The sequence below is a fragment of the Diospyros lotus genome, chromosome 1 (genome assembly GCF_014633365.1).
Source record: "Diospyros lotus cultivar Yz01 chromosome 1, ASM1463336v1, whole genome shotgun sequence".
NCBI classification, from domain to species: Eukaryota; Viridiplantae; Streptophyta; class Magnoliopsida; order Ericales; family Ebenaceae; genus Diospyros; species Diospyros lotus.
In genome coordinates this window covers 35739681-35764722 of record NC_068338.1, presented here as the reverse complement: position 1 = coordinate 35764722, position 25042 = coordinate 35739681, and the positions used below count along the sequence as shown (strand labels likewise).

Sequence of the window (25042 nt, the reverse complement as noted above, 5' to 3'; positions counted from 1 at the left end):
ATTAAATGTGCAATAATAGAATGTAAGAATAACGGCACACTACATTAGCATGACATCTTATGATAAATGAAAGTATAATATAAGGTGATATATATTATAAAACAACATATTATTTATGACAATATGATGATGATCTTTTATGGAGAGTAATTAAATACGCAATACAATGTAATATTACAACACAACAACAGGTAATAAGTAAAGCATATTATTACATAATATTACGACGCATCACAATGTAATATTACAATACAATAAATTACAAGAATATACATAATGACGAGACATACACCACCTTATGTGGGAAGAAAATTGAAATTGAAACTGAAAAACGTAATATATATTATATATATAGATTACAGTAGAGCACAACAGAAGCGGCACAGAAGGGGTGATCCAAAAGCGCCAAATTTAATGAGGATAGGGCAGAGTCCTATACTACGATAATATAGACATCGCCCACCGAGTGCCCGACCGGCAATCGATCGACTAGCCATCATCATGTGATCATATGATTGGTTATTCGACGAATGGCAGCAAGGAAGCCCCTGTGAAAGGTCCCAACCACGTTAACCTCGCGACAGGTCAGAGAGAGAGAGAGAGAGAAGAGAAGAAGAGAAGAGAGAGAGAAAAACCACTACGGATAGACCCCCAGGAAAAGCAAATAACGAGCCGTGACCAATTTCACTTGTTTTTCTCTCATTTCTGTCTGAATTCTCTCGCTGATTCCGGGAGAATCCGCCGCTGCTTGGTTTTGCTTCAAGGGAGAAGGCTGATGCTATGGGTGAGCCCGACGACGGCAAGAGCACGACGCCGGAGTCCTATGACAACTCCGTTCGGTGCACGATTTGCCTCGATTTGGTCACCGATAGAGGGGCCCGGTCGACAGCGAAGCTTCAATGTGGCCACGAGTTCCATCTCGGTGAGTAAAACCACACCCTCTCCTTTGTTTTCTTCACTGTTTTTTCCGCTTCTAAAGTGTTGCTCTTCAAATGAAATCATGAATTGGCTAGTGTTTGCTTGCCGGCGTGATCACTTTTCCCCCTTTCCCTTTCCTTTTGCATAATGCCACTTGCATTGCATTTAGACAGCCAATGTCGCACTGATTCTGCTTTCTTAGCCACTCCAGTTAATTTGTCGGACGTCTGATTGAGATACCCGTGTTCCCCCCTCCCCGCCCCCGCGGTTCTTCCTCTTTTTTGTTTTTCATTTTCCCTTGTTCTTGTTATGATTGAATGCGTATATGGAATGTGAATGTGATTCTTCTGTGGATTGGGATATTTTTGCAATGTTGAGTGCGAATTCTATCTATGGAAATGCAAGGTTAAGAACTTGGCAGGGGTTGTGAAATTTTTTTTATGGGAGACGAGCTTGAAGGTCAGTACCAACTGGTGGAAAGCTGAAAAATAGTTCATTTGGTTATGATATGATTATATTAACTGATTTGTGAAATATATTTTGTAGCATAGCTATTGGGACAAGATGGCAGAAGTGAGGGCTTTTCTTTATTCTTTCAAAGCCAAATTTTCTGGTCTAATCTTGTTTATCATAAATGACCTAGGGTTAGCACCAAAAACTACTGTAGTTGAGGCAGTGCAAACATGATTCAACCAGCACTCGAGCAATTCTCTCGAGATGATTGGGACAGTGTTTCATGATTGGTATGTAAATGGGACTTAAAAATTCAAGGATTCACTGAGGGGGTTTTTTAGCTGCAAGGTTGAGACTAGGATTTCTTGAGCTGAACAAGTGTTTGGTGAAATCTTCAGTTGACTTACAAATTTTCCACACGAAAACATGAAAAATTTGGGGTTTGTGTTCTTGAGCATGAAAAATTTGATGAAAATTAGCAAATCAGAGCACAACCCCCAAAATTTTTCATGTGAAAAATTTGTAGGTCAATAGGGATTTCGCCAGTACTTGTTCAAATATGAATGTAAATTCTTACCAATGTGCATGGGATGGCTACAGAAGTGTCAGTAACCCTCTGTACATGGAAGGGAAGTCTAAACTTAATGGTGGTGTGTTTGGATGACTTTGGCATCATCCCAGGCATATACCTCTTCCAACATGCAAAGGGTGCATTGATGCCTAATCTAGGAGACATGCTGATCATGGAGGAGAAACAGTCATGTGTTGTTGGATAGGTGGCACCCAACGAGCCAAGAAGTGATGAGAAGAGTAGCATGATCTTAGCCATCCAGGTTGAGCAAGGTCTGAAGAGAGGCAGGCATTTTATCTGGTGGATCTCATGGAAAAAAAAGCCTTACAGATGGGTGGAAGTGTGTGATCAAGTGGCTTAGATACTTGACCAGTATGCTAATGTAATGCCCTTGAAACTCCCCAAGAACTTGCCACCTAGACATGCCACTAACCAAAATATAAACCTGGTTTGTGATGCGAGGCTCCTTACAGGATGCCTCCACCAGAGCTGGCTGTGTTGTGGAAGCAATTGAAAAAAGTGGTTGGACAGTGGTCTAATCCAACCATCCAAGGCTCCCAATGATGCTCCAGTCTTGTTCCAAAATAAGATGGGTCACTGCAGATGTGTGTGGGCTTCAAGGCTCTCAATGAGGATTTTTTAAATAGGAATATATATGCAATTACATGCTGTGGACTGACAAAAAACGAAGTTATGTTACCTTCCAGTTTTGACACTAGTAGAAGTTTAGTTGTGAAAAATAAGTCATATTTGCAAACTTAATCTGAGTCCAATCTCTGCTGCAAAATTGGTGGCACTGAACAAGCCCAGAAATGATAAGAAGACTAGCATGATCTCAACCATTCAAGTTGAGCAAGGTTTGAAGAGAGGCGACACAACCTATCTAGTGGCTCTTGTGGAAATAAAGCATACAAATGGGTGGACGTGCCTGATCAAGGAGCTTAGATACTCCACAAGTATGCTGATGTAATGCTCACTGAAACTCCCCAAGAATGTGCCACCTAGACATGCCACTGACCACAAGATAAACTTGGTTCCTGGTGCAAAATCCCCTATGAAGGCTCCTTACAAGATGGCTCCCCAAGAACTGGCTGTGTTGCAGAAGTAAGTGACAGAACTGTTGGATGGCGCTCCAGTCTTGTCCTAGAAGAAGCAAGGGAAGTTTTTGTTCAATTAACATTTTTTTGTTTGTTTTTTACGCAACTAGCATTGGTTTTCTGATTTTTACTAAAGTAGCATAATGGCTTCTGAACATGGCTGAGAGAGACTCGTTGGTCTAACTAACGGGTCTAAAACACATCAATTTTTGCAAAGCAAAGCAAACCCGCCAGTTCGACTAGCGGGAATGTCTTTTCTAAGCCGAACAGTTAGCATCTTTTGCTAAATGTTGGCAAAGGGAAGCTAGAGAGACCCGCTAGTTAGATTAGCTCGTCTCTCTTGGCCCCCGGTTCAAATAAGAGAGAACATCCAATACTACTTTGGTAAAAATCCAGAATCCAATGCTAGTTGCATACAAAACAAAAAAAAATGTTAATTTAATAAAGAATTAAAAGCAAAAAGCAAAGAAGAATTGCCCCTTAAAAATTAAATTAGGCATTTACAAGTCAAAAACAAAGAGGGAAACAGAAGCAAAATGGGGAGAAAGAAGATTATTGTCGATTGGTTGCTACTATTCATGTGATCACCATAAGTTGCCTTCACCATTTCTTCTCTCTTCTTTCTTCTTTGTAATTGGAAAGGTTACCATGATATAGGTCACAAGAAGGCGAGTTGGAGAAAATCCTCTGGAGGTTGGCTAGAAGTCTCATGTGTCAAGTGGGTTCTGACAAGTGAAGTCACTCGTCAATAACCCATAGCACATGAGGGCTTATGGTTAACCTTCCAGGTTGCTGCTCTGATGGCCTAGGGTTTGTGGCTTAGTTATGCAGCTGACACCCAATCTCTATGTTTCTTCTGTCTGAGTTCTTGTATGCTTCTTTCTTTGGGCTTATAATTAGGCTATTGATGGTTATTATATTATGCAATTAATTTAGTTTATGTTCTTTCTTTATTTGCTTTACAATATATTGTAATTTTTTGTATTTTCTTGTATTGCTACAAGAAATTGAAGTGTAGAAAAAGGATCTAGCCTGGCAATATAATCTTTTGAAGGATACCAAAGATGTTTGTTTAAACATTAGCCATTTTTTGAAAGATCCCTAAGTTATTTGTTTGAACATTATTAAAAGAACTTGTATTTTTGAGAATATTTTAAAAGTCTGATATACATAATCTGATTATCTTTTTATTTAAATATATATATATATATTTTGTCAATTTAGTGCCTTACTTGCTTAGGAAAGTGCTTTTGAGCACCTTAAGGGTGCCCTTCACCCCTGACTACCTTGGATCGTCCCATGTTTTCTGTTGAACTTGGTTCTGTCTAGAGCCAGCTACTTTTGATGGCTTGTATGATTAAAATCAGTGAATACAAATCCTATGGAACTTCTCATACATGGACACAGAAGTAGGGATGCTAAAATTTCCTAGGCTAATTGTTAGCGGCTAAAATGTGGCTTTGTTAGTATTAGTAACCCTTGAATCCTTGTTCTTTGGCTTCAAGAACTTCATGCTCAAGCTTCATCTCCTAGCTTGTTGATAACAAATCTCTGAGGCCTACCTAATTAAAGTGGGCGAGTCTTGTGTATGCACCCCTCCCCTTCTGCCTTCTCCCAGTTTCTACTTAGCCTAGTATCTCCAACTGAGAATCTGGTTATGAGTTAATATAATATAGTAGAGAATCTGCCCCCTTCAAATAAACGTGGACAGCATTTCTTTGGAAATTGAAAACTCTTTTTGGTGTCCAGATGCCCCTGACCTGGTGCTCTATTCAACGGAATTACTTCTCAATTAGGAATTAAACCATGTGCCTTTGTTTAGTGGGATAGCAATATACTGCTAAAACATGCCTAGATAAGATAGAGTAGAAAAACTTGACCTAGGAACCTGAGTCTTAATATGGCTAGTCAACATTTGTTTTTTCCTTTTTGATGAACATTGCTAGTCAACCTTTGCTTAAGCACCCATAAGACTCTCCACCAACAGGATCAACTTTGTAATTTTTTCTTTTCTTTTTACTTGTTGGGTTTATTATTTTTTCTTTTTTCTTTTTGTTTTTATGATAATTTATTTCTTACTGCAGGTCTGCAACCCATGTTATTTTTGGTTTGGCTAGTGAACTCCATTAGATGGAGATATGATGCCGTATATACATTATTGCATGGAGTTGTGTTGCCTTTGCATTTGCATACATGGATTTGTGGCACCATATTTAGTATTTACATGATTTATTTCATAGATTCACTTTCTAAACCCACTTTGATGGATAAGATTTTTTTCTTACCATATTTCTGTTAAATGAGCTATCTCTGCATTTACATGTTGTACTGCCATGCAAATTTGGACAACCATCTAGAGATTATTTTTGATGTCATTTTGGTAAATGGTTTATGCTTATGTTCCTCGTGCTACTTTATGCAGATTGCATTGGTTCAACATTTAATATAAAGGGAGCAATGCAATGCCCTAACTGTCGTAAAGTTGAGAAAGGTCGCTGGTTATATGCAAGTGGCTCCACATGTTCAGTTCCTGAGTTTCACATGGAGCATCCTGATGAGCATCCCTATCAGTTAAGTTATTATGAAATGGTGAGTACAAAACCTACTTTTCTTTGCAACTTTTCCTTTTTTTTTTGGGGGGGGGGGGTGGCGGGGATGTATTTCAACCAAACTTTTTATGTTAGCCATTGAACATTTTTGGCCAGTCTGGTATGGACTTTACTATAAAATAAAACATTTTTATGTTGAGAAAATCATTGGATCAAATATAGTCAATTCTACAAAATGAGAAAATTATTGAGGCATGCCCATTTTAGCAATGTGTTGTATTGCTTGAGTACAGTGAAATATGAGCTAGCTTTGTTGCATTGATATTTGGATGTAGTGTTAAATTTGAAAAGGTTGTTGCATTTTCATGGACATATGCAAGTAAGGAAGTTAGTCTAAGATCATAGATTAAGAATCATGGAACATTAAGATTGTGACAATAAAAATTATGGAAGTGGTGGATATATTGATTAGGGGAAAAAATTAATGTTGTGTGCCTCCAACAGAGAGATGGGTTGGGGCGAGAGCTAGAAAGTTTGGAGTCTGGATATAAACTTTGGTATTCAGATAATGTCATGAAAGGAATAAAATGTTGATTATTATTAGTAAGACTTTAAGGATGGGCCAGTGGATGTGAAAGGAATAGGAGACAAGATTATTGCAGCTAAAGTGGTTCTAGGGGAAGAGACTATGAATACTGTTAGTGCATATGCACCACAAATTAGGTCAGGAGAGGAGATGCAAAATAAAATTTTGAGAGGATTTAAGCAGGTTGGTACAAGGAATACCTAGAGGAGAGAAAATCATTATAAGAAGTGACTTGTATTGTCATGTGGGCAGAGAAGTGAATAAGTACATAGATGTACATGGGGCTTATTGATTTGGTGAAAGAAATAATGAGAGCAAAGCCATTTTGGATTCAACCTTTTTGCAAAGAAAAACAAGCAAGTTGGAAGGCTGTGTGCAAATACAACATTCCCTTGATCCCTGGAAAAGTAGAGCCTCGTGCACTTGTATGCAATTTATATGAGTTCACCATAGCTAATATTAGGCTCAAGAAATGGGATGAACAGTGCACCATAATCTTGCCATCTGTTGACTCATATCTCTGAGCTGCAGTTTTTAGACTCTCAGTAGATTTTTTTTTGCTTTTTTTTTTTTTTTTTTTTTTTGGGGGGGGGGGGGGGGGGGGGGCGCACTTTTTAGACACTGCATCGTGAATGTGTAGATGAGATGTCCACTTGTTATGTTTCCAAACACATTTGACTAATGAATTATGAGAAGTTCATTTTTTTTTTACTTTTTCTTGCAGCCAATTGGAGTTCATTGGTGTCCATTCAGTGGAGTGGCTCAAGCTCAAACATCCTTTTGGTATGCACAATTTTCCCTGCATGGTATCACATAGGAGGTTACTTTTTCACTACAGTTATGCCAACTTGTGTGATTTCTGCTGCTTGAACAATTGAGATACCAGTTGTTGTACATTATATGTGCTAGTCAATAAACCATTTATAAACTTATACTCCACCCGCCCCCTGAATGAACTTTGTGTGTATTTTTTGTTTTGTTTTTTTTTTTTTTTGGTGGTATGGGGTCAGCATTCATGCTTTTGGAGGCTCAATCTGAATGCATTTGGTTGACATGCTTCTTTGAAAAATAACTGTGTTGAATCGAGTTCTCATGTTAACGTGAGGGACTGTACTGAATTCAATAGTGGTTCACTTAGCTAGCATGTGATGCTCAAGAAATTTCTGCCCAATTAAAGAAAACAACCTGCTTGCTCCACAAAGATTTTTCCTGTCCAAATAAGTACCTTTGCTTTAGTTTGCTTACCTAAATCTTGCAAGGAAGTGAAAGTTCAATGTCCTACAGTACATTTATGATCATTAAGCAGATTTATGTTGGAAAGTGGTTTAAGGGAGAATAGATGATAAGCAATGAATAGGTGATGACCTTCAATTGAGGAAGCAGTTAACAATGCATCCTTGCATAATGCACATTTGAAATTTTGTAAATTAATTTATTTCTTTTATTGGATAATACTGGTTTAATGAGTCGGATTCAAGACATTTTCAAAATATTAATCTTTTTGGTTCTCATTTTGAAAGTTGTTTTCTGTCTTTGAAAATATAGATTGAGAAACAGTAGGGAAACTTGATTTGTTGAAAGTGGTTCCTGGAGCCATTTTAAAGAAAATTTGCATAAGATAGCATATTTTCAGGAAACTATTTGAATCAGGTATTCTCTGAAAAATTGATTCCAAAGAAATTGCCAAGTGGTTTATCACAATTATGTTCCATCCTTCCCATTGTTCATTTTTACAGATTCATGAATCTGTAACTGAATAGACAAAAATGATGGAAACATAACACATGCCTTTTGCTCATGCTATAATCTTGTTGCAGCTATAGTCTTTTGCTCAAAGTAAAATCTCCATTGTGTCATCATTTTATTAATGCCTCTTCCATGGTTTCATCTTTATTACTGCCTTTTAACAATTTAATATATATTTTTCTCAGGGCAGTGGAATCTCCATCACCAATATGTAAGTGTTTTTGTTCTATTTCTTGATTAAAATTCAGTAGTCCTCAGCAACTAAACGTAATGGACCATTGGGGTGCAGATCATAACTTACAGAGATACAATGCCTTATTTGCTCAACATACGCCTGTGTCATTTGTAGCTCCATATGTCGCGTACGCGTACGTCAGATCCATTCCATCTGTTTCCTCAAACACCAATGAGAATGTTGAAGATCTGAATTTCAATCATCAATGGAATGGCATACCTGGACAAAATGAAATCTTTTCTGGTCATACTTTTCCAGTAACTGATATTCAACAGCAAAGTTGGGGTCATCACTCCCATCCTTTCCCCATAAACAGCAGGCATGTTAACCACACTGATCAGGCTCTAGTTCCTCTTGCAACTCTCAGATCTACCAGGGATGATTATGATGCTATGACAAGATCCGGAGCTTTTGTGCAGCCATTTTTCTATGGTCAGGGGTAAGCTGTTCTTGCTAAATCCAAAGCAGGCAATATGAATGATTTTTGGTTTTCTTCATTGCACTGAACATGGCTTGCAGCATCTATCCTGGTTTCTTATCTTAATGATGTTGCTAGCAACCACTCTTCTTCCTTGTCATTGCGGAGGGGCTGCAAATTATATTTGTCATCTTTTGTACAAAAAAAAAAAAGTCATACAATTGTATTACTGTGCTAAATTGAGTGCTCATCTTAATTCTTGGATAACTCTGTACTAAATACATGTATGCCGTATCTTTTTTGTAGTTCTTATCCTAGAGGTGCTAGCTCATTCTACTCACCAGTTGTTCATCCTGGCAGCTACAGCCAGCCTCACGAAAGAGTTCAAGCTTCTCATCCTATACATCAGCAGCCACAACCAGGCAATTCCCTGGGCATGCCTTCAGCTATGGTTCCTGATGCCAGGATATTCAACGGTCCAAGGGGCTTTCCCGTAGGAATGCCAGCAATCTCTCAATCCGGTCACAATGGAGGCTTCTTTGTCTTTCCTGCTCCAGCCCCATCATTCCAGAACCCGCATGAAGCAGAAAATTTCTTGCTGAGCCATATCCATGCATGGGAAAGGTACCAGTCTCATTTAGCAGCCATCTCATTAGGCAGGTACTCAGTTTCCGGTCCGCTTAATCATGCTTCCGGTGCCTCTGATGCGAGCAACAGGTCTGGCAACCTTGGGCATAGGCACCGGTCTTGAAAGCACCTGCTGTGCCATTTGCAAATTCTATCTTATATACCCTGCTCTCTCAGTTGTTGCATATAAACCGTCTGAATGCTCAACTCTTTATCCAGCAAATCTGTATGGTAACAGATAAGAAATTCTGTTCCTGTAAATTTTGACCAGACTCATCTTGGTATATAGCTTGATAAACTGTGATACCGTTTTGGCCGTGGCAGCCTGCTACCCATATAGCTTTCTCCATATAGATGTACTATATGCTTGTTGGTTAGAATTTGAAATGGGTGAGCTGTGTAGCTGTCATCGGGTTTTTCTCCCTCCTCTGCGAGAGAGGTCAGCAAATTTTTGATGTCCTGAACTAACGGGAGGGAATCCATATTTGAAATATGAATGGTTAAATGCATTGCCGAAATATTAATGCTTGCTACATGATTTGCTAACGTTTTCTGTATAAAAATTGTATAGGAATTTCATTTTCAACATTAACTTTAACTTTCTTAGCTGATCTCACTAAGAGTAACTTTAACTTTATAGCTTCTGTGTGACTCTTTGTTTCTTTATTTCTTTCGTCTTCTTTTTTTTCCCCTAAACCAAAACAAATGAAGGGGCTTTCCTATTCATTTAGGAAGAGAAATGATAACAATAGCATCTACCCTGCAATTAATTTTGTACGAGGATATGTTGGATCACTTAATTGATAGGGCAATTCTAGGGTTCCTGGCGGTACCCATATCCTCACCCCTCTTTATTACACAGCACTCCTCTCTAAATTACATTGCATCCCTTCGTGTTATATTGCAACTCTTACACCACATCCCGATTGTTCTTACACACTGCACCCTCCTTCCTTGTTTTATACACCGCACTTCTTTTGAAGTACACTACATCCCCTTTGAAGTGTATCGTCACTCCTCTTTTTACACTACACACCCTTATTTACACCACACCCTTATTTTTACACAGCACCCTGGGTATCGATACCCAAGGGCATTGTAGCAGTCCACTTATTGATATAACTCGCATACATTTTAACATAATGGGTGAAAAATTTACAATATTATGTGAAAAGATCTTTCAAGTAACAAATTCTACACCACAATGTATCCAGTAAATAGATAGAGAGTTTAAGGCTACGAGCCTGCTATAGACTTATCATTTGTCATACAAGTAAACTGCTATTGATTATTGAGAAAAATGATATGTGCTCTTCTCAATATTGAGAGTAAAATCCAGACTGATTGTCTTCCCTTTCAAAAAATTGGAGTACCAATGTGATGAGAGTTTAGGGTATCTTTTCAAATCCTTGTCATCTAGATCTACGTAGTATAGACCATATGCTGATTCGTAGCCATCCACCAGCTCAAATACATCCAGGAAAGACCATTGGAAGTACCCCTTGGTATTCGATCCATTCCTTTGATATTGTCAAATGAAACGAACAAGAACATGACAATAACCACATTAGATACAAGAAAACCAAATTGTAGATTGTAAACCACAGAACCAGACCAAATCAATTTCCTTTTATCCTCTTTTAGATCATACTATGCCCTGCCCCACTGGATTTTCATCATATGTCGAAACCAGAAGGCATGCCATGTTGCTACTCTTCATATCAAGTTGGAAACTATTGGTTAGGTCTAGTTTATTCAAGTCCATAAAGTAAAAGAGACATACCTCAAAGCATCAAGCACACTCCCAATATAACCATGTAAATATTTCACCCTTCCCGTATCATTCAGTGTTGTATTTCGTTGCGTCCTTTGACCTGTCAAAAAAGAGGCATGGACATTTCAAAATTATACGGTTTGATGATTTTCAACACACTATAAGAATCTGACTTATTCAAGTTTTTCCTTTTTTGCCCAAGTCTTAGAACCCAAAATCAATCAAGAATGGAATGAGTAACACTAAAGTGCAAGTTAGATATTCAATAAACAATTATGCCGATCTTTCATTTGGCCATCTCTATCCCAAATTAGCCCCCCAATTCTTTAAATAAGCCTAGCTCTGGCACCACTGTATTTTAAGGGGAGAGAGAGAGAGAGAGAGACCATTTTCATGGATATGAATTGGAGGGTTGCCATAGAATTGCTTGAAGTACTCCAGAATTCCAGCCAGACCAGAGGGTTCAAATGGGTACTGAATCAGACGAAGTGTCAGTATAACGAATAAATCCTTTGAAATGAAAAGCAACTCTATGAATTTGTTTTTCAGTTCTCACCTCACCTGGTGGTGTGTCCCCATGTACATCTCCAACTACGAAAAGAACCAGTGAGACAATTAAGATCTATGGCAATCAAGTCTTACAGATATTCACGTAAGCCAAAATTCAAGTATGAGGCTTTCAAATAAACAGAGCTTGGAAGCACAATCAATCAAAGTCAAACTTCAGCAAGTATGGCTAACATACCCATCATCTGTACAGCCATATCTGCAAAGAAATCACTGCTGTTCCTTTCTAGGGAGCTTGACTTGTCCGTAACATAAGATGTCATGTAATGATTCAATCCTATGAAGTCAAATGAGCCCTTGACCTGTTCCCTTTCATGTTCGGTGAAGGCAGGAATTCTCGTACCTGCATGCTTCTTAACTATCTCAGGATAGTCTCCAAATACCAGGGGGTCAACAATCCTGCACATGAATCAGAAGGAAATTAAGTTCTCTTGGCCTAATAAGCAGTGAAAGGAACTTCTCCACACTGCCACTATATGCCATATAAAAATTTAAGATGCATGTAAGCCATATTATGAAGTTAGGTTCTTGACTCACCAACCAATAAAAAAACGTTTGGCTCTTTCAGCTGCAATTACATCTTCTGTTGCATTTGTAAAGGGCACAAAGTGAAAAGTATAGATGTTTATTCCTATGGATCCATGTTGCACGCCCTGTATCATCACATTTTGGCACCCTAAATAGTGAACATTTTCTGTGGTGCCTTTTACATGACCCCGAGAATTAACATAAAACAACAGTTGAACATGATAAATACAAACAAAAATTGTTGAAGCAGGACTCAGAGAAAACCAATAAACATAAATGTAGAGTATTGAGTATACTTATGAAACCTGGTATTTTTTCTTGTACAATCGTACAGCTGATGCGTGTGCAAGTAATATATTATGACCAGCAATGTATGGCTCTAACGAGGAGTCACCTCTTGAACAATTCCATATTCCAAATGGGCGAGAGCATCGTTGAGGGGGAATGGCTCCCCAATCATAGCCACCTAAGACAAATATATTGGCCTCGTTAACGGTAGTCCAAAACAGAACCCTATCACCAAATTCTCGAAAGCACAAATCAGCAAATGCTGTGAAGTCACTCCTGCACCTCACAAATAGGAAATATCATTGGAATTTGTCATCATACATGTCTTGTAAGAAGCGAATGAAGTAGAAGTAAAAAGAAATGGAGTAGTGTACACAATTTTTCGACTAAGCCATCCTTCATATTCATCTTCAATAGACTGAGGTATATCATCGTGTGTTAATGTAGCATATGGTTGGATTCCTGCTCGACAAAGTTAAGAAGATACGTACTAATAGGATAGACAGATAAAACATATATTTTTTTTTAAAATGTCACTAGAAATACAAAAGTGGAGTTTGTAAGAAGAGTAAAATTTGTGGCTTATATAAGAAGAATAATACTATTTATCTAGATTCAGTTTAGTTGGCATTTTTTCAATTGACAATGAAAATGTGCAAGTATCTATGTTTATTGTGCACTTTTTCATTACCTAGTGAAAAAATATCACCTACTCTTCTCCAGTCTAAATAAATAGCATTACTTTTATAAGAAATACATTTTTCTTTGCTAATATATATATATATATATATATATATATTCTTGAGGATTACAAAACTGCAATCGGTAACCAAACAATAGACAATTTTTACTATACCATGTTTAAGGAGTTCATTGATCACATTGTTATAATATTCTAAACCCTTTGGGTTGACAGGTCCTCTTCCATCTGCAAAAATAAAAAGGAGAATGATCAACTGCACAAGAAAAAGAACCAAGATTTGCTTCTTGCTCATTCCGTAACATCAGATATAGGAGATCCTACTAGGAATTAGTCTTGACCATGAGATGGAGAACCTATAAGCCTCCAAGCCTGTTTCCGCCATGAGTTGTATATCTTCCTGCAATGCGTTGACGCTCCAAATCACACATGGGCCGTAAGCCAACAATATGTACAATGATGCAAATCATGTTAAATCAGAATAATCACGTGAAATACATAAATAAGTAGACTGCTTGATTGCACAAAAATGATCGTTTTAAATTTTGGAGCACGTAGAAGGAAAAGTTTTAACTTTAGCATTTGGCAACTTTATGAGTTTAAAGGAGAAAAAACACCAAATATTACAACTACAAGTTGGCCAAATCCTGTACCAATGGATTTTATAGACTTAACTGGTCTATCACAAGAATAAGTAATACTCATCAAGCAAACAGTAGTTAGGAGTTCGAATCTAGTTTGATAGAAAGGACTTCTTCCTTTTCCCTTTTACACTAAAATTCATGGGCCACCGCGTAAGGGGAAACAAGGAAGAAGCAATAATGAATAACAACATCCGCCACCTCAAATAGTAATAGCTCTTCAACAATGTTGCATAGGGGAAATAATCAGCCATGCATCATGTATCCAATCTCAATATTGAAAAAAGGGAAGGAAACAATGAAGCAAGATATACCTTGTATTTATGGTACCCATCACAAGCTATATCTCCATTCCCTCTATATATATTCCCTGAAAGATTTAACGGACAAAAATAGCAATTAGTTTTAGATTAGATATTGTGTATTTGTAAAATCTTTGCAACAGTTCATGTGTTGCTGAATTATTGTGACCAAGGGGTACAATAAATCATCATCTCATGGATGCTGGATGCAACTACATGTTAATTCGCATGGCGCACCCTAACTAATAGGGCAATTGATTGACTTTTTATTGAATATGTTAAGCACTAAGCACATTCAAATAGTGATGATCTTGGGGTACAGATTCCACGACGGAGAGCTATAGATCAGTGACCGAAATTTGGCAACTTTGGTGGCTCCCCATCTGTTAATTATGTTAGGTGTTTTTATTCAGTGGGTTTATATTAATTGTGAATTTTATTTTATATTAAATTAATTTAAGATATATTCGTATTATTATATAATATTCAAAAATTTATAAGAATTAATGTATATTAATAGGCTGATATTCAAATTAAATGAATATGAGTTAAACTAACGTGAATCCATAATTTAGTGATGAGAAAACTTAACCTTTGATACGTCAATTCTCAAGTTTTTTTTTTAAATAAATTAAAAACTTTAATGATGAATAATATAAATACACTCTTAAGAGTAGTTATATTATATATATATTTCCCATTATAGAGCACTCAAAAACTTGAGAAATAAAGGTGAATTCTTAGCGTAATATTTTTTATATTTTTATTGTCAAAAATATAAGTTCAGAATTAAGTTGTTTATAAACCCTAACTTATATTGTTAGATAACAATAATGTTACTAAAGATCCAAATATCTCTATTAACTTTTGTTAACACATTATCATTAATTTTCCACATTACATGACTCTTAGTTTATGCCAGAAAACAAGAGGTAGTATCACAAGAATAAAAAATAAATAAATAAAATATACCAACAAATCCTTTTTTCCTGTTTTTGCATCTCTTCAAATTTGATCCTTTCTTGCTTTAATAACTGGAATCTCCTGCCTGACTAAAATATCAATTTCGCCTTCTATCTCAAACTTTTCACATTTAAATAATAAAGTATATGAACATGAAGGCCATCATTTGACTACGATCGATCATCTAATCTCCCATGTTTATTAGTAGAATGCATAACATTTATCACAATATAAAAATTTCAAATTTTTATATCAATGCTTCAAAATTAATGTAAGTGGAGTTTTGTTTAAGAGAGACTCGAAAATTAAACAAAACGATTAGAAGGTAAAGAAGAGAGTGACCAGAATGAGTAGCAGTGTCCCAAATGCTCGGTGTTCTTCCATCTTCAAATGCCGCCCCCTCATACTGTCATTATCCACACAGGTATACAAGTAATCATGTATACACACACGCGCGCACAAGATCAATCTCTATACATCACAGCATTTTCCTCCATTTTCTGTCCTATTTTACAATTTCTCTGATGTTTGTTTCTTGAAGAAACACGAAAACAATATAATAATGACGGTAAGCAATAATTGAGCAAGCAATTACCTGATACGCAGAGGTGCCGGAGCCGAAGACGAAGTCTGGCGGGAAATCACGCCTGCTGTATTTCTCGGCGTCGACTGATAAAACAAGTTTTTCAAAGCTTAAAAGCAGAAGAAATAGCATCGGAAGCCGCAGATTCGCCATATTTGATCGTCGGAGATCTCACAATTATTGCTTGCTTGCTTGCTCGCCCTGGCAAAGTGGCAATCCACATTCAGCTACTCCATTATATTAACAAATTAATATTGCGTCAGGACCTTGTGACTAGACCTTCAACGGTTCTTTGTTTAGGTCGTGTTTGGGAAGCTGACGAAGCTGATTAGAGAGTGCTTTGGAAAACTAGAGAAACCTGATTAAGACAGCAATTAGGGGAAATGGAGGATCTCTTTGTCTGTACCATGGTTTTAGTATATTTATTTATTTTCGTTACAGAATTAACACTCCGTTTGTTTGTTTAGATATTTTATATTTTAGAATTATTTCTCTTTCCAGAATCCAAACAGAGGGTAGGCTGGGGCTGAGTACCCGAGGATCCAATATAATTTGAAAGTTCGGAGAAATGGAAGATCACTCGGGAGTTACGATGAACAAGAAATAACAATTACCATCATCAAAACATAAATTAAGCGGTTGAATGGGCAATATATCATGATTAATTCGGTAGATTATGAGTTCGATTTTCGTCTTACGCAAAAGTCAAAAGCTCAATTTATAATTTAGCTCATTTGATATAATTAAGAATACAAGCACATGATATCATACGAGGACGATCATTTCAAAAAAATAACAATTATCATGTAACTAAATTTCTGAATTTTGTTGATAGTGACAAATTTTATTTTAATTTTGCTTGGTGATAGTGACAATTTAATTTATTTGGACGGCATATCATGTCTCCTTTGTCATTCATGAACCTGTTCCGGCTAATAACTACTAATAAGGTTGAAATAATTTAATTCGAAAGTCAAATTTATCTTTTGACAGCTTTTGTGAATTATTATTATAAGTGTTCGGTAATTTTTGTGGAGTAGTAATGTGAAAGTGTACTCCTAAAAGAAATGATCCTTTTTTTTATATTTTTTTATGAATGATAATTTTTGTAATTACAGCTCATGTTAGTGATTTTTTTATTAAATGAATTATATTGTTCTTTATAAAAAATTTATATGTAAATATTATTTTAAGTTAAAAAAGATCATTATTTTAACACGTGATTGGTGATATAATTTCTAATTCCATCAGCGACGGTGAGAAAACATTTAAAAGAATATTAAAAAGATATATTATAATTATCATTAATAATAGATTATTAATATTATTATTAATACCCTAATACTAAAAAGATAGAGGGCTATTAGGTCAAAATACTTATTTAAAAACTTGTAATTATGTAACGAGACATACTGTAAAAATATTTAAATTCTACAATAAGTTACTTTTAAATTGCAACAATTTTATACATAGACTACTCTTTAGCTCCCATATTTTCTACATGGAAAATTATAGGGTACCAATACTACCCACCTCCCCCGCAACCCCCTCCCCTCCCCTTTGATTTACACACCACATCTTAGATGTGACATCCCGTGGTGTTAGATATCACACCCTCTACTTTGTTTTTACATCACCTCTTTGTTTTTTACACCGAACCCTTTTGTGTCTCAGTATCCATGGATGCTGTAGGTCCCTTCCTACAAACTTCTCCTCCTCTCCAGTTTTAAATGAAAAATCAACATGAAAGGTCAACATTTACATGCCTAACTTCTTGCACAACGCCAGCAGCATGGTAAATCACACTAAAGACAACTAAATTTTGGTGCATTTTTTTGTTTTGCTCACTAAATTTTAATTCTTTACAATATGATCATAGAAGTTTAAATTTTTTTATAATATGGTCACATACAAGATTTTTCTATCACTCTATAGGCATAATAGGTGACGTGGCGTTGATGTGACAAATAATAAAAATTATTATGTAATGATAACTAATCAGAATGTCACGTGTCAAAGAATATTTTTATTGTTTGTCACATCAATGTCATGTCACCCACTCCGGCTATAGAATGACAGAAAAATCTTATATGTGATCACATTACAAAATTTTTTAAACTTCTATGATTACATTACAAAGAATTAAAGTTTGGTGACCAAAATGAAAAACACACCAAAATTTTAATAATATTTGGTGAGAATATAAAAAAATAAGGCTAAAGGCATACTCAATCCCCTCACTTTTCATCATTTAACCATTTTGCCTCTTTAACTTAAATAAGGATCTATTAGTTCTCTCTAATTTCCAATTTTGAATGGGTAAATACTTGGGTCAGCGCGTGTATTACACATGCATTTGAGGTGCGTGCAACACCATATCTTCTTATTCCTTTTTCATCTTTTCTTCCTTCCTTCTCGCCAGCGATCTCTCGCTCGTTGCTTCTCTCTTGCTCTTGCTCTTTCTTTGTCGATGGTCGTCAGCGACGTGGAAGGCGTTGACCGGGGTTGGGGGGCAGTCAATAGCAGTGACTGGGCATGGGGCAGGCAGATCTAAGCCGACGGCGTGGAAGGCGAGCAATCGCTCGCTAGCTCGCTTTCCTCGTGCAGGTGGTCGGCTATGGAGTCGAGATGGTGGCGCAGGCGTCGATTGGGGTCTGGGATGGCTTCGATTGGGCTGGGTGGGCAGCGGCGCTATGGCATACGAGGTCGATCCAACAACTAGGAAGGCGGGCGGTCGTCTTCCTCTTCCATCATCAGCAGTCATCTTCTTCCTCTCTCTCGCTCTCTCTGTCGGTCTCTCTCACTATCTCTCGATCGTTTGAAGCGGCTATCCGTCGCCGACCCTCTCCCTCTCTTGCAGATTGAGACACGAGGCATACTTCCATTGGCTCGGTTAATGTGGGGCCCACAACAGACTGCAATGCTTGCTGCACTAAGGTATGTAGCTATTACAAAATTAGGAGTTGAAGTACATAATAGGTTTAAAATTGAAAGTTGAGGGAGTTAATAGGTCTTTATTTAATTTAAGGGGGCAAAATGATTAAATAATGAAAGGTGAGAAGGTTAGGTATGCCTTTAGCCTACAAAATACAGACCATATATGATTAAGGAACAATCTCCTTGAGATGGAAAGTTCATGTTTAATTATGTTGTACAAAAGAAAGCCCTTGTGTAAATAATTTAACATCATTTATCTCATATGGGCCAATGAGCTAGCATTACTAACAGAATGAAACAGTGAAAGGGACGATATGTTCTCAACTTCAATAGTACCATCTAGATTGGAATTCTTTCCCTTCAAAAAATTGGAGTACCAATGTGATGACAATTTAGGATATCTTTTCAAATGCTTATCTTCCAAATCAACGTAGTACAAGCCAAATGCTGATTTGTAGCCATATAAAAACTCGAATAAATTGACGAATGACCACTGGAGTTGAGAACATTTGATCCGTTCCTTGAAAATTATCAGAAAGAAGAAACAACATGAAAGTCCAAACTATTGAAGAAAATATAAATGTAAATGCAAGAACTCCAGATGGGATCAGTTATTTCATGAAGCACTCGTGAACCACATCTTTTAAACTCTAGCTGTGCAATTATTGAAAAAATTGATTATGAGTTATCAAATTCACCAACATTTTGGTTAAACAGAAGTACATATATGCTGAAGCCATATGATGTAACTACACAGCATATGATGGAAAAAGATCAAGCCAGATGCTGCCGGATTGAACTTATATACAGTAGTATCCCTACTTGACATGAGACAAACATATCTCAAAGCATCAAGCACACTCCCAATAAAAACATGCAAATATTCCGCCCTTGTTCTGTCATTCAGCGTAGAATTTCGTCGTGTCATTTGACCTGTCAAAACAAGTTGCGCAGATCTCAACAATTGATGCTTTTCAACATACTTTGAGATGCAAACTTATTCAATTCCCGAGTGCTTTTTCCTGAAACTTCTTGCAGAATCCCAGAAACATTCAAGGATGGAATGAGAAACTGGATAAAAAAAATGCCCTATTTTCATGCTTGTTCCAGCACTATTAACATTTATTAACGCGGGAGGGGGGAGAGAGAGAGAGAGAGAGAGACCATTTGGTGGGTTGCCGTAAAATTGCTTAAAGTCCTCCAAAATTCCTGCGAGACCTGAGGGTGTAACTGCACACTGAACCAAACAACTGTGATCAGTACAATGAAGAAAGTCTGACAAGTAAAAACCAATTTTATGCATTTGTTCTTCAGAACGGACCTCATCTGATGGTGTGCCACCTTGCAAATATACAACCACCAAAATAATCAGTGAGACAACTTGGATCCATAAGTACAAAACTCTCTCTAAAGAGTGCCATATTTGGCTCAACCAAGTAGAAGAGAAATATAAAATTGAAATTGTTGAGAGGTTATTCATACTCACAGGAAGCTAAATTTGAGTTAAGAGGCTTTCAGAGCCAATCAGGAAACTCAATCAAGTTTAGTGAGCAGAAAGTACATAGAACTTGAAAGTAAAGCAATTGAACTTTTTATTAATCATAGTAACATACATATTGTCTGAGCAGCCATATCTGCACTTATGTCCATGTTGTCTTTTTCTAGACTGCTGGGATTGTCCTTTACGTAAAATGTGACATAATAGTTCAATCCAAGGAAGTCAATTGAGCCCTTGACTTGTTTCCTTTCATATTTGGTAAAGGATGGAATTCTTGTACCTGCAATCTTCTTCATAATCTCAGGATAGTCTCCAAATACCAGGGGAACAATCCTGCACAGGAATTAGAAGAAAACTAAAATGCTTCACTTTTATACAATGAAAACTTTTGCCTACCCTAACCAGAGAAGAAAGCTTAAGGAAGATATGTTACTTTGTTTAATTAAGATAGTGAGTGACTCACCAACCAAACAAAAAGCTTTTGGCTCTTTCAGTTGCAATTAAATCTTCGGTTGCATTTGTATATGGCACAAGCTGACAAGTGTAGATGTTAATTCCTATGTATCCATGTTGCCTCTCCTGTATCAAATATTTTACACCTTAAATGTAGAACATTTTATGTGTACTACTACTATCATCACCAGAATCAATAGAAAAATACAGGTTCAAAGAAATATACAGAATAAAATATTAGGGACAAAAATTCTCCAAATATATAGCTTGGCTTACAATGCTGAAGCTAAGTCAAACAAAAGAAAAAGATTAGTTGATTCCCTTTCTTATTAAGTCATGCAATACCTGGTACTTTTTCTTGTACAATTTTGCTGCCGAGGCGTGTGCAAGTAAGATATTATGAGCAGCAACACAAGGCTCTGATGAGGAGTTGCCTCTAGAACAATTTTGTTGTCCAAATGGGGGAGAGCATCGTTGAGGAGGTGTTATCCCATAATCATAACCGCCTAAAACAAATATATTAGCCTCATTCACAGTAGTCCAGTGCAAAACCCTATCACCAAATTCTTGAAAGCAGACATCAGCATATGCAGTGAAGTCTCTCCTGCACCTCAGTAGGAAAAATCATTAGAATATGTCATACGTGTCTTGTAAGAAGTGAGTTAAGTAGAAATAAAAATAAGTGGAGGAGAATACGCATTTTTTTGACTAAGCCATCCTCCATACTCATCTTCAAGAGACTGAGGCATATCATCGTGTGTTAATGTAGCATGTGGTTGGATCCCTGCTTGACAAAGTTGACAAGATACAAATACGATAGATAGATAAAAACAGGGCATCCCTAGCGTGCGAGCCTCCTCGCTTTGCAAAGTTTGTCTTTATACATAGCCTTACCCTTGCTCTGCAAAGAGTCTGTTTCCACAACTTGAGTCGGTGATTTTCAGGTCATAAAGGAGTAACCTTATTTTTGCTACCAAGGCACCTTGATACAATAGATAGATATCTACACATTTTTAAAGTGTTGGGGGATGAGCTTGTTATGTTGCTTATATAAGAAAGAAATTGCTCGGCTAATTTTTTCTTGAGCACTAATAAATTAAAATTGCTAATGAAACAGTACATAACATTTACTATACCATGTTTAATAAGTTCATTGACAAGATTGTTATAATATTCTAAACCCTTTGAGTTGACAGGTCCTCTTCCATCTGAAAAAAGAGAATGAGCAAATGCAATAAGAAAAATAACCAAGATTTTCTTCTTGCATATTTGGCAACATGAGATATTGGTGATCCTACTAGGAATAAGTCTTGACCATGAGATAGAGAACCTATAAGCCTCCCAAGCCTGTTTCCGTCATGAGTTGGATATCTTCCTGCGATGGGTGGATGCTCCAAATCACACATGGACCATATGCTAACAATATGTACAGTTATGCGATACATGTTAAATCAGAATAATCACGTGAAGTAATAATTTTAAATTTTAGAGCACAAACAAGGACCAACTTAAGATTTGGTGTATCTTAATTATGTGATTCTTTTAAATAGAGGAGAAAAAACACCAAATTTTACTACTACAAGTCAGCCAATGTTGTAAGAATGGATTTTGTAACTTCATTTAATTCTTTGACAATCAAGAAGCAAACTGGTCTGTCGCAAGCATAGGTAATGCTCATCAAGCAAGCAATAATTAGAGCTGAATCTCCTTTAATAGAAAGAGTTATTCTTTTTCCCTCTTACTCATATCCAAGGCCACCGTGAATTTTTTTTTTTTTTTTTGTGGGGGGGTGTTAGTATATTGAATAACAAAATCTGCCACCTATAGGCTATAGCAGCTCTTCAACAACATTGCATGGAGATAAGAATCAGCCATGCATCATAAATCCTACCTCAGTGAAAAAAGGGAAACAAAAAAGGAAAAAAACAATGAAACAAGACACCTTGTATTTGTGGTACCCATCACACGCTATGTCTCCATTCCCTCCTTGCATACTCCCTGAAAGATTTAGTGGACCCATATGGCAATTAATTTCAGTACAAAAAATTGTACATGTGTTACACAGAAATTAACCATTAGGACGTTTGTTGTAATCACAGTTTGGAACCAATTTAAGCATTCACAATGACTTTACATGGAGCGAATAAGAGTTGAAAACATCATTTCTTCATTGCCCATTATGCAATGAAGCACGTTGATGCTCTCTGTTTGTTCCTTATTCATTAGTTTCTGCAGTACAGAGCTCTGAGTTTATGACCAGATATCGAGAGGCAGAATAGCAAGAATTAGAAAAATAAATAAATAAATAAAATAAACCAACAAATACTTCTTTTCTTTCTGTCCTTTCTTTTATTATGTTCTATGTTGCAGTCCTATTTTCTTGTGCATTAACTAGTATCTACCATGAAGTTCTTGGGAAGATATATCCCTGCTTCTCGTTCGTTCTTCAAATTCAGACATTTCTTCAAATTTGGCCCCTTCAACCTAATCGACTGGAATCCCTTTCTGATTAAAATATCAATTATGCCTCTTATCTCCAACTTTCAACCAACTTCAAAAATTAAATATGAGAGTTCATAATCATGAATCCATCATTTGACTATGTTAATCTAATGTCCAGTCTTTGTAGTAGACTACAGAAAATTCATCGCCATATGCAAACCTTCAATTTTTCAATCAAGGTTTCAAAATTAATGTAAACGAGTTAAAACACTACAGCACCGAAGCGTCTTCGAAAAAAAACAAAAGAAGAAGAAGAAAGCAAGTAACCTGATAAGCAGAGGTGCCGGAACCGAAGACGAAGTCCGAAGGGAAATCATGCTTGCTGTATTTACCGGCGGAAAAGACCAGTTGTTCAAAGCTTATAAGCAGAAGAAATAGCAGCAGAAACGAGAGATTCGCCATATATGATGATGGTCTGAGATGTCTGAGGTTTTGCTTGCCCTCACAATCGACCCCCCACAGCTAGTACTACTGAGAACGACTGCATGATTGAGTTGGAGTGGGAACTGTTTCATGGTTCCCGAACGTGACAATTGATCATTTGGGGTCTAATTATGGGATCTAATTGTATCCCACACTTCCATAATTGGATTTTGGGTGTGGGATCTAATTGTATCCCACACTTACCCTTTTTTTTTCATAATTTTTAAATTATTTAACTTCTAAATTATATAAATCTTAAAAGTTCCATAAGATTTAAACTAATAACGTGTTTAAAAATAAATATGTTATTATATGTTTTTATATATGTTATATATAATAATAATATATATTATTATATGTGTATATATGTTTATTGTTGTTATATATATATATATATACATATACACAGACAATGGTAACATGAAGGAGAAGCACAAATGGAGGAGATGAGAGTGGGGATGACGATAGGCAACGACCGATGAGGTGATAGACGATCGACGACATAGAAGAAGTTGAAGTAGATGGGGGCGATAGTCAACGGAGGAAACGATAGGGGCAGCGGCCGATAGGGGTAATGGTTGATAGGAAGTTGCTGGTGAGGTTGATGGTGATGGCCGACAGTGGCAGCAAGAAGAGTTGGGGCAACAGGAGACACAGGAGGCAGAGGTTGAAGAATAAGGGCATGACTAAAAATTAGCAAAAAAGATGAGAATAAAATAATAAAATGATCAATCAACACAACTTATAAATTAACAACGTTTTACTAAAGCTACCCCCTCCTTAATTTTTGCAAAATGCTTTGGTAATAGTGTTTAAACTATCTAGCTTAAATACTAGTGAGGTGCACCCAAACACCTTACCAATTTTTGCTTAATAGCTTATAGTGGATAAAATCGGTAAGCCAAACATCCTCTTAGGTAATTACAGGATGGAACTCAATGGATTTAGTTGAAGATTAATGATTTAGATTTTACACTTTCAATTATTTGTTATTATGGAAAACAACATAATTATTACGAAAAACAAATCAAGATTTTGATGATGAGGTACATAATCTTTGAGAGAGAGATTGTATCGCATAGACAACGTGATTCAGACAAAGTCTGTATTAAAATATAAAATCTTGTGCTGTTTTTAACAAGTCTTATTCGATAACAAAAAGTAACGTATATATAATATTAAATTCACCACATTCTCTTTGTTTTTACTCTGCTTATTTTTATGTTACACTAATTGTCTTTATTTTTATCCTATCATTTTTTAAATGCCCAATACTAAAAAGATACCCTAACACTGCCAACAAAAATAATATTAGAATTTCTTATTTTAGGGACGTTTGGGTTATCCGTATGAATTCATTTAGCTTATAAATTGTCATACTTATTTTGTTAAGTATTTGACAAGTATTCAATAGCTTAAACGCTACTAAGTTTAAAAACTCTTTCACCGACATTTGACAAATACTCCTCTTAACTTTTTAAAAAACGTTGCCAAAAGCTTATTGCATTGATCAACAAAATGTCCGATTTACCCTTAAACAAAATACATAATTTCAATTATACCCTACCTTTATCGTCTCCCATCACTATCGCCACCGTCGTCGTCGACATCGCCATCACCTCAGTCGGTGAAGCGACGGTGATACTTTATAAAAAAATTTACTATAGTTCATTACTATTTTTA

General features: G+C 36.5%; 2 protein-coding genes and 1 pseudogene across 7 annotated transcripts; 1 reads left to right on the top strand and 2 right to left on the bottom strand.

Moving 5' to 3' along the window:
* Positions 1-387: 387 nt before the first annotated feature.
* Positions 388-9738, top strand: LOC127801154 (E3 ubiquitin-protein ligase RFI2). 4 transcript variants are annotated; one of them, XM_052336059.1, is made up of 6 exons: positions 388-922; positions 5462-5628; positions 6899-6957; positions 8106-8131; positions 8270-8594; positions 8880-9738. In XM_052336059.1, the coding sequence occupies exons 1-6, from the start codon at positions 781-783 to the stop codon at positions 9322-9324; spliced, it is 1164 nt and encodes a 387-aa protein (XP_052192019.1). In that variant the 5' UTR covers positions 388-780; the 3' UTR covers positions 9325-9738. The 4 variants fall into 4 exon arrangements, with proteins under 4 accessions (XP_052192019.1, XP_052192011.1, XP_052192002.1 ...); XM_052336051.1 differs by having other exon boundaries at positions 8210-8594; positions 8940-9738; XM_052336042.1 differs by having other exon boundaries at positions 8210-8594; positions 8934-9738.
* A 568-nt stretch (positions 9739-10306) lies between these two features.
* Positions 10307-15842, bottom strand: LOC127801139 (beta-glucosidase 11-like). 3 transcript variants are annotated; one of them, XM_052336013.1, is made up of 13 exons: positions 15559-15833; positions 15306-15369; positions 14013-14068; positions 13382-13457; positions 13214-13285; positions 12732-12819; positions 12375-12633; positions 12079-12194; positions 11720-11940; positions 11531-11565; positions 11361-11448; positions 10984-11074; positions 10308-10720 (listed from the first exon to the last, which is right to left on the bottom strand). In XM_052336013.1, exons 1-13 carry the CDS (start codon positions 15697-15699, stop codon positions 10489-10491), a joined length of 1539 nt encoding a protein of 512 aa, XP_052191973.1. In that variant the 5' UTR covers positions 15700-15833; the 3' UTR covers positions 10308-10488. The 3 variants fall into 3 exon arrangements, 2 of the variants coding, with proteins under 2 accessions (XP_052191981.1, XP_052191973.1); XM_052336021.1 differs by lacking the exon at positions 12732-12819 and having other exon boundaries at positions 10307-10720; positions 12375-12535; positions 15559-15834; XR_008022966.1 differs by lacking the exon at positions 10308-10720 and having other exon boundaries at positions 11015-11074; positions 11536-11565; positions 15559-15842.
* Positions 15843-19078: 3236 nt separating this feature from the next.
* On the bottom strand, positions 19079-23494 carry LOC127791588 (hydroxyisourate hydrolase-like; annotated as a pseudogene).
* Positions 23495-25042: the final 1548 nt, after the last annotated feature.

What these genes read in the sequence shown, in the direction of transcription:
- LOC127801139 (XM_052336013.1), bottom strand. Translation starts at nt 15,699, where the DNA reads ATGGCGAATCTGCGGCTTCCGATGCTATTTCTTCTGCTTTTAAGCTTT. An exon ending in GGACACTGCTACTCATTCTG is followed by an intron (nt 14,069 to 15,305) that starts GTCACTCTCTTC and finishes TAAATCTTTCAG; the next exon opens with GGAATATATATAGAGGGAAT. An exon ending in ATGGGTACCATAAATACAAG is followed by an intron (nt 13,458 to 14,012) that starts GTATATCTTGCT and finishes AACGCATTGCAG; the next exon opens with GAAGATATACAACTCATGGC.
- LOC127801154 (XM_052336033.1), top strand. Translation starts at nt 781, where the DNA reads ATGGGTGAGCCCGACGACGGCAAGAGCACGACGCCGGAGTCCTATGAC. An exon ending in TGGCCACGAGTTCCATCTCG is followed by an intron (nt 923 to 5,461) that starts GTGAGTAAAACC and finishes TACTTTATGCAG; the next exon opens with ATTGCATTGGTTCAACATTT. An exon ending in GGAATCTCCATCACCAATAT is followed by an intron (nt 8,132 to 8,209) that starts GTAAGTGTTTTT and finishes ATTGGGGTGCAG; the next exon opens with ATCATAACTTACAGAGATAC.